At 30.5% G+C, this 10,000-nt stretch overlaps 1 protein-coding gene across 2 annotated transcripts in view; it reads left to right on the top strand.

Moving 5' to 3' along the window:
- The window catches only part of ascc3 (activating signal cointegrator 1 complex subunit 3), a 260,712-nt gene that overhangs the window by 192,659 nt on the left and 58,053 nt on the right, over window positions 1–10,000 (top strand). For both annotated transcript variants that reach the window (XM_073925683.1, XM_073925682.1), the window contains exons 21-23: window positions 4,710–4,935; window positions 5,055–5,209; window positions 9,988–10,000. The exon at window positions 9,988–10,000 is cut by the window's right edge and continues 86 nt beyond it. In XM_073925683.1, coding sequence (XP_073781784.1) covers window positions 4,710–4,935; window positions 5,055–5,209; window positions 9,988–10,000 — 394 coding nt within the window. The remainder of the gene's footprint in view (window positions 1–4,709; window positions 4,936–5,054; window positions 5,210–9,987) is intronic.

The raw sequence follows: 10,000 nt of genomic DNA, 5'->3' as shown, positions 1-10,000 counted from the left end.
GGGGAGAGAGATGGACGAGTGTGTGTTTGCAGATTGTGAGTAGAGACTCAGAGTTTGATGCTGAGTGAATGAGGATTCAGAGCCGGTTTGGTGTGTAATGATTCAGTTTAATGCACTTGCAAAAGCATTGGGAAAATACTAGAATATTTATAACTCTAATTTATATATATTCATTTGTGTGTGTGTGTGTGTCTTTACTATGATGGCTGTATGGAATATTTTACTTGATATTGTTCAAGATACTAGTATTCAGCATAAAGTGCCATTTAAAGGCTTAATCGGGATAATTAGGCAACTCATTGGACTACAGCGTTTTGGTCTGTAGCCTAAAAAATATTGAAAATATAATATTTTCTTAAGGTGGCTAATAATATTGACCACGGCAATAAATATTTATTCATTAATATTTATTCATTTGTTTATTCATTTTATTGATGTTTCTTTTTATTTCTTTTTTATTTATTTATTTATGTATTTATTTATTTATTTATTGTTGTTATTAATATTATTATTGTTATTATTATTATTATAATTATTATTATTATATTGATGTTATTATTATTATTATTATTATTAATATTATTATTGTTGTTGATTCATTATTTTTTATTATTGTCTTATTCATGTATTTTTAATTATTATTATTATTATTATTTTATTCATTTATTAATTAATTAATTTGTTTATTTATTATAATTATTAATAATAATACTATTATTGATGTTATTTTTATTATCATTATTATTATTATTATTTTATGTATTCATTATATTTATTATTGTTTTATTTATGTATTTTATTATTATTATAATTTTATTCATTTATTTATTTGTTTATTTATTATTATTATTATTATTATTATTATTATTATTATTATTATTATTATGGTTGTTATAATTATTTATGTAAATTTTTATTTAATATTATTATTGTTTTAGTTATTATTTAATTATTATTTATTTATTTATTTGTTTGTTTGTTTGTTTGTTTGTTTAATTTTTTCCCATCAAGTGTCATTCAATCTTCATGTCAACTTCCAGTAAAACAACGTTCAGACACTGAAGACTGCAAAATAAAAAAGAAAATTCAGCATTGAATTGTAGGAATGAGCTAGTTTTGCAACTACGAAACATCAATAAAAGAACTATTATTTCAAATTGCAATAACAATTTACAATTGAACAGATTTGACAGTATTGATTATCAAATAAAGGCAGCTTTAGTGAGCAAAACAGCTTTTTTTAAAGCATTAAAACATCATAATTTTATTGTGTGTCTCTGCATGTGTTTGCGTGAGCATGCTTGTGTGTATGTCTGCCGACACTGTGTGTATTTATTTGTGTGTATGTGTACATTCATTTTTAGTGGGTGTGTGTGTGAGTGCGTGTGTGCGTGCGTGCGCGTGTGTGTGTGTGTGTATGTGTGCGCGCATGTATGTTTGTTTGTTTGTGTGCATGCATGTATGTGCGTGTGCATGCATGAGTGTGCGTACTTGCATACATGTGTGTGTGTGCGTGCGCATGTGCATGCTTGCATTTGTGTAAGTTCTTGCGTGTGTGCATATGTGTGCATGACTTCATGTCCGTGCTCGTGTCTGTGTGTGTATGTGTGTATATGTGTGTGTGTGTGTGTGTGTGTGTGTGTGTGTGTGTATGTGCGCGTGCGTGTGCATTTGTGTGTGTGCATGCCTGTGTGTGCATGCCTGTGTGTGTCTGTGTATGTGTGTGTGTTTTCACTGGACGATGGTGGAATTGTTCTGCTGGTTCTCCTCCATACAGCTCAGTGTCGGATGAAAGGGTTTCTCTGGCTCCTGTGGCCTGTTAAACAGCACATGTGGGTCGGCAGGTGTTTGTCCTCCTCCTTTTTTGCGCAAACGTTCGTCCATTTCTGCTGGATCCATCAGTGACGTATACGGAGCGCTCCATCATAGCTCTCAGATCTACGAGCAAACCTGCACCTTATAGATCAAAGTAATGTGGGATTCTGAGCATAACTCACACTGCAGCATCAAACACACACACGCTCGCCTCTGATTTACACACACACAGCAGTCAGAGAGAGTGGACGTTAGTCATCACATCAAATGTGCTCGGGATTAGGAACTAAATGTAAGGAGAAGACACATCTGTTTAAAACGACACCTTAATACACGCAAAAAAAGACTTCGGCTGCTTATTTAAAGTGAGCTGAATCAAGACAGGGCGGCACGGTGGCGCAGTAGGTAGTGCTGTTGCCTCACAGCAAGAAGGTTGCTGGTTGGAGTCCCGGCTGGGTAAGTTGGTATTTCTGAATGGAGTTTGCATGTTCTCCCCATGTTAGTGTGGGTTTGACAGGCTCACCCAGTTCATCAAACTCCATCTTTTAACATCGAAAGCTGAATAAAACAGTCTCCTTGTAAAGCCGGCGGATCAGCACGCTCCTACTTTGAAAACATATGATTCAAGTCGCGCTTCTGATTGGCTCTCGGGATAAAGCGGCTTTTGCTGTCAAAGGCAGGTAGAGTTTAGCGGCTTTTGCCAACAAACTGTTTTTTTTCTGAATGTACTGATGCTGGGATTTGGATGATTAAAAGCAAATCTATTTGTTTGTGATCTCATTTTTGGCAGAAGTGGCGTTTAGCGACTTTTGCATCTGAACGCTTCATATATATATATATATATATATATATATATATATATATATATATATATATATATATATATATATATAGTTAAAGTCAGAATTATTAGCCCCCTTAAATTTTTTTTCTTCTTTTTTAAATATTTTCCAACACTGAAAAAAGTGTTGCATGCAGAACTGTTGCAAACAATTTATTTGTGTTTAATTTAAACAAACACATAAAATGTAATAATGTTCAACTTAATTTGTTTGTTTAAATTCGGCCCGAATAAATTGTTTACAACTACTTAACATTAAAAAAAATTAAGTAAATCCAAGGAATCATCTTTCAATAATTGTTTTCAGTGAAATGATGTTTAACAGAGCAAGGAAATGTTCACTGTATGTCTGATAATATTTTTTCTTCTGAAGAAAGTCTTATTTGTTTTATTTCGGCTAGAATAAAAGCAGTTTTTAATTTTTTAAACACCATTTTAAGGACAATATTATTAGCCTTTTAAGTTATATTTGTTCCGATAGTCTACACAACAAACCATCATCATACAATAACCTGACTAATTACCCTAACCTGCCTAGTTACCCTAATTACCCTAGTTAACCCTTTAAATGTCACTTTAAGCTGTATAGAAGTGTCTTGAAGAATATCTAGTCTAATATTATTTACTGTCATCATGACAAAGAGAAAATAAATCAGTTATTAGAGATGAGTTATTAACACTGTTATGTTTAGAAATGTGTTTAAAAAATCTGCTCTCAGTTAAACAGAAATTGAGGAAAAAATAAACATGTGGTCTAATAATTCAGGGGGGCTAATAATTCTGACTTCAACTGTATATATATATATATATATATATATATGCACGGCTTTACATTAACACCCGCCAGCCTGCCAAATGCGTGTAGATTTCAGCTTCGGCGGGTTGGACAGCCGCTCCCTCTAGCCACTTTGGCAGGTTGGAAATAATTGGTACATTGTAGTTTTCTTAAAGCAGGGTTCGACAATAAGCATGGCCCAATATGCGCGCAAATGTGATCTTAGAATCGAGAAGCAGCACGACTGACAACAATAACTGTGTTCGCGCAAGCAAAAGCAGGTGAATACCTTGAGAGGACGATTATTCACACAGGTGATGTGATGCGCACGACTGTTAAAAGCGCGCGCGCTCCCGTTTACTTGCATGAAACAACCATCTGTAGAGGAAGCACAACTGCTGCGATCGGTTCTCTTTGAAATAGACTGGACTAAAAGCGATGCTCGTGAAAGCAGCAAACATTTTGTAAGCAGCAGCAGCAGCAGCAGTCACTGCTTTCCTTTTAATTATACTCAGGCACATGATCATCCTTTCATTATCACTCACCTGCTTTCTTTTGCTTACAGTTATTTTGTTAATATAGTTTAATTATCATACTTTGCGAATAGCAATTCTTTAATATGAGATGAACTCCCCATTCATGTGTAGTAACTGCTGATCTGGGATCTTTAGCCAGGACAGATTACTGTGCATATTTTAGATGCATGACAATAGATCTTTTTAAATGTCAAATTTAAAAAAAAAAAAAGAGAAAAGTTTTGTCAAATAAAAGGTGCATGTATACAGCTATATATCTGCTTGTTTTGACACATTTAAAATGTGTGGCTAAGAAATAAAGATTTTATTTTGGGTGTGGTCCGAGATAAATCCTTAATTTGAGCCCTAAAAAACTCATGTGAAATAAAAACCAATTGCAATGCGACACAACCCATTTGCTCATGCACAGCGAGCAAGCTCACACACAACACACACACACAAACAGTGAACTAAATGAGGAGGCATGAGGACAACACAACATCTAAATCAAGTCATGTCAGCATGTCAAAGTCACATTTATTAATAAAAAATATATATTTTCCAAGCAACAAAATTGTGGCTAGTAAAAATGGTGAGTGGCTACTAATGTTGGAAATCTACTAACCACAGTGGCTGGTGATCAAAAAAAGTTAATGTCAAGCCCTATACATATATATATAGTGCAGTGATAGCAAGTCTCTTTACAGTGTCTGTGATAGCGAGTCTTTGGATTGCATGTGTGTGTGTGTGTGTTTGTGTGCAGAACGCAGCTCGTATCATGCGGGCTCTGTTTGAGATGGCTCTGAGGAAGCGCTGGCCGGCCATGACCTACCGCCTGCTGAATCTGTGTAAGGTGATGGACAAGCGTCTGTGGGGCTGGGCTCACCCGCTCAGACAGTTCAACACACTTCCGGCTTCAGCGCTGGCCCGGATGGAGGACAAGAACCTCACCATCGACAAACTCAGAGACATGGGCAAAGACGAGATCGGTCAGTCTGTCATAATGCTCTGTCTATACTGATAAAGATACAGTGGGCCTTGTTTATCAGTCTAACATACGCTGCAAATGTGTGTGTGTGTGTGTGTGTGTGTGTGTCTGTGTGTGCAGGTCACATGCTGCATCACGTGAACATCGGTCTGAAGGTGAAGCAGTGTGTTCATCAGATTCCCGCCATCCTGCTGGAGTCCAGCATTCAGCCAATCACCCGCACCGTTTTGCGCGTCCGCCTCAGCATCACCCCAGACTTCAGGTGGAACGACCAGGTAACCATGACAACCGCATCCAGAGCTTTACCTGCTGTCATCTCTTTGGATTTCAGTTCTGTGTAGCCGCGGATCCTAAACTCAAGCGCCCAAGCAAACATTGGGCTATAATACTATATGTGCATTTCAGCACTAGCACTTATGTATTTATTTTTTCATTTTTTCATTCATTCATTCATTCATTCATTCATTCATTCATTCATTCATACATTCATTCATTCATTATTTTATTATTTATTCATTCATTTATTTAATCATTATTAATTATTAAAAATAATTGTATTTAGTCATTCATTAGTTCATTTATTTATTTATTTATTTTAATGATTCATTCATTCATTCAATTATTTATTTATTTATTTATTTAATCATTTGTGTCCTTATTCATTCAATCATTTATTTATTTGTTTATTTAATCATTCATTCTTACTTTTATTATTTATTCATTCATTTATTTAATCATTGTTAATTATTAAAATTAATTTTATTTAGTCATTCATTAGTTATTTTTTTATTTTTTGTATTTATTTTAGTCATTCATTCATTAATTTATTCATTAATTCAATTATTTATTAATTTATTTCTTTATTTTGTTTATTTATTCATTTATTCTCTTATTCATGCATTCAATCATTTATTTATTTATTCATTCATTCATTCATTCATTCATTTTTATTTATGTATTCATTCATTCAATCGTTCATTTATTTATTCATTTAATCATTCATTCATTTAATCATTAATGTATTCATTCATTTATTTATTCATTCTTTTGTGTATTTATTCAATCATACATTCATTTTTTTTACAATTATTTATTTATTTAATAATTCATTCATTCGTTCATGTAATCTTATAATCATTCATTCATTCAAGTAATCATTCATTCATTCATTTATTCATTCATTCATTCATGGAATCATTCATTTATTTGTTTGTTTTTTCAATCAATCATTCATTTATTTAGTTATTAATTGATTTATTCATTTAATCATTCATTAATTTTATCATTCCTTCATTATATCATTCATTCATTTTCTTATTTATTCATTTGTTTATTAATTTAACCAATTATTCATTTATTTAATCATTCACTCAATAATTAGTTTATTCATTTTAATCGTTCATTTGTTAATTCATCATTTATGTATTTGTTCAATCATTCATTTATTTATTCATAAAAAACTTTGCTAATGATCTAATGATTTTTCTTGAAATATATAAATAAATAAACAAATAATTGAAAAGAACCACTAACAATATTATGTTAATCGTATAAACAATAATATTTTAGGCTCTTGTTAAATTTTTAATTGTATTTAAATAATCACTTTTTTTCTAAATACACACACACATATATATATATATATATATATATATATATATATATATATATATATATATATATATATATATATTTTAAAGTGCTTTGGGTCCACATTAAACTGTTCATCGTGAAAATATGCACAAGTGTGTGTGGGCGTGTGTTTACATACACATAAGCATGACATAATAAGTAATTGATGTAGCATAAAAACTGTACAATTTTAATTGTAGAGATATATTTGCATGCAAGCCAAAAATAAAATAATAGCTGCATATTAATCTCGCTAAATAACCATTTTTTATATATATAGTTTGGATTCAACTGTAATTTTATCAAAAAGTCTGTTTTTTATAATGCTGCTTTTTTTATTTGTTTCTCAAAACTGTTAAATAAACTTGAAACAATCAAGTTATAGAGGTTATATAGTATAAAAATAAGTATTTTAAATATATATATATATATATATATATATATATATATATATATATATACACACACACACACACACACACAAAATCTAAGACTCTTTATCGCGCACACACACACACACACACACACACATGTTCACAGTAGGTTAGGCAGGCAGATCTGAAGCAGTCATTGATTTGTTCGTCTCCTCCCCTGCGTTTAAGAGCACAAAGGCTTGAATAGGGCCAGATCTGCCGCTATTGTCCTCCTGAGGGCCACAGATGGGCTCCTGCGTGTCCAGAACTCCTCCAGCGGGACACACAACAGCTGGATGACCATCAGACAACACTAATCTGAGCGTGACCTGCGCACACGCATTAACACGCCATTAGCAAACATTGCAGAACGCTTTACGCACTCAGGAGATCCAGAAAAATAAAACTCTGCATGCATCAGCTGTCAGAATTCAACAGTTTATTGTGTTGCAACTAATATTTTGATTTTTGGATATTTTTATTTTAGGGGAATTATTTCAAACAATAATTTTTATTGTTTAAACAAACAATTTTTTCTCCCTCTTCTCCTTCCTTTTGTTTGTTGATTTTTTAGTTAGTTATTTAGTTAATTAATTAGTTAGTTAGTTAGTTAGTTAGTTAGTTATTTAATTTTTGTTTTTTATTAATTCCGAGCAATCGCTTCCATTTTTGACAGTGATTTACATATCACACCTAATGAATGAATTAATTAATTATTTATATATTGAAATTTGTTTTTATTTTTCATTTCTTTTTATTAATTAATTAATTAATTTTTATTTATTTATTTATTTTATTGTATATTTGTATTTATTTATTTATTTATTTTTCATTTATTTTTAGTAATTTATTATTTTTTATTTATCCATCATATATTGTATTAATTTATTAGTTTTTAATTTATTTTATTTATTTATTATATATTTGTTGTAATTTATTTTTATTTGTTTATTTTATATTTGTATTTGTTTATTTTATTTTGTTTATTTATTATTTATTTGTATTTATTTTATTTTTTTGTTTATTTTATTTATTTATTTATCAACAAATTTCTTAGACTTTTTTAAATTTATGACAATGATTTACATATCACACCCAATACATTTATTTATTTATTTACTTTTTTTTTATTCTCAGCAAAAACTGGACTGCTAGACTTTTTGATTATGATTTACAAATGAAACCTCTTAAAATGAATTTATCTATAAATTTATTTATTTATAATTTTTTTTATTCATATATTTTTTCATTCATTCATTCATCCATGCATGCTCAGCTAAAACTGGACTGCCAAACATTTTGACCAGAGGTGCCCAAACCTTTTTATGTAAAGTGCCAAAAACCAAATATCTTTATGAGCTGTGAGGCTTGATTTGATTACCAAAGTTTTTAATTCATTTATTTTTTTCATTCATTCATTTATTCATTCATTCATTCATTCATTCATTCATTCATTCATTCATTCATTCATTCATTTATTTATTCGTTCATTTAATCATTTATTAATTTATTTATTTATTTCATGTTTAGTTTGTGTTTATTTTTTTATTTATTTGTGTCATTTATTTATTCATTTTATTCATTCATTCATTTATGTATTCATTTATTCATTTATTCATTCGTCCATTTAATCATTTATTTATTTATTTATTTAATGTTTAGTTTGTGTTTATTTTTTTATTTATTTGTGTCATTTATTTATTCATTTTATTCATTCATTCATTTATTCATTTATTTATTCATTTATTCATTCGTTCATTTAATCATTTATTTATTTATTTATTTTATGTTTAGTTTGTGTTTTTTTATTATTTATGTCATTTATTTATTCATTTCATTTATTCATTCATTCATTCATTCATTCACTTTTATTCATTTATCAGTTAATTATTTAAATTGTCTCGAGATTTATGTTTTTAAAGCTGAAGATAATTAAATAATCATGTTTAATCTGTTTTATTTCCTCCATGTTTTGCGCGCGTGTTAAATATGTTCGCCACCAGGCCTTCGATTCAGGCTTTCTAATGCGAATAAAGCTGTGCAGAGATTCAGATTCAGATCAAACAGCTCAAGGATGATTTATTCACAGCATCAGTCGTCATTCAAAATGCTTTAATGCCAAAAAAAAGAAAAAAGCCGTCTGATGATCCATACATCACTTTAATGTAAACCAGGCCACAACTCAACTGCCTATAAAGATTTCACTGTCCTCAGTGCTAAATACAAGCCGTTTAACACTGCAGAGTTTACTGATGGTGATTAACAGGAGCTGATGCGCTGTTGCTGACGTCTGAATGGACTCTTCATTTTGACCTCTCAGCGCAATTACAGAGCAATTAACGTTAAATTATGCAGGATCTGTCTGGAAAAGATCGACTCAAGGAGAACTTAAATATGGAAAATGTTTTTATAACATGCTTAGGCAGGGTTTTAATATGCTACATGCTTACATTAGGCCTTTTTTTCTAATGTAATATACAGTTGAAGTCAGAATTATTAGCCCCCTTTTGATTTTTTTTTTCTTCTTTTTAAATATTTCCCAAATTATATGTAACAGAGCAACTAAATTTTCACAGTATGTCTGATAATATTTTTTCTTCTGGAGAAAGTCTTATTTGTTTTATTTCGGCTAGAATAAAAGCAGTTTTTAATTTTTTAAAACTCATTTTCTGAACAATATTATTAGCCCCTTTAAGCTATTTTTTTTTCCGGATAGTCTCCAGAACAAACCATCATTATACAATAACTTGCCTAATTACCCCAACCTGCCTAGTTACCCTAATTTACCTAGTGAAGCCTTTAAATGTCATTTTAAGCTGTATAGAAGTGTCTTGAAGAATATCTAGTCTAATATTATTTACTGTCATCATGACAAAGAGAAAATAAATCAGTTATTAGAGATGAGTTATTAACACTGTTATGACTATAAATGTGCTGAGATAATCTGTTTAGTTTTGATTTCAGGTGTACTTTAATGGCACTTTATGCCCCATCTGGTCTTTAAACAGGTCCACGGTTCAG

This window comes from Danio rerio, chromosome 16 (assembly GCF_049306965.1).
Source record: "Danio rerio strain Tuebingen ecotype United States chromosome 16, GRCz12tu, whole genome shotgun sequence".
NCBI classification, from domain to species: Eukaryota; Metazoa; Chordata; class Actinopteri; order Cypriniformes; family Danionidae; genus Danio; species Danio rerio.
This window is presented reverse-complemented; position numbering and strand designations above follow the sequence as displayed.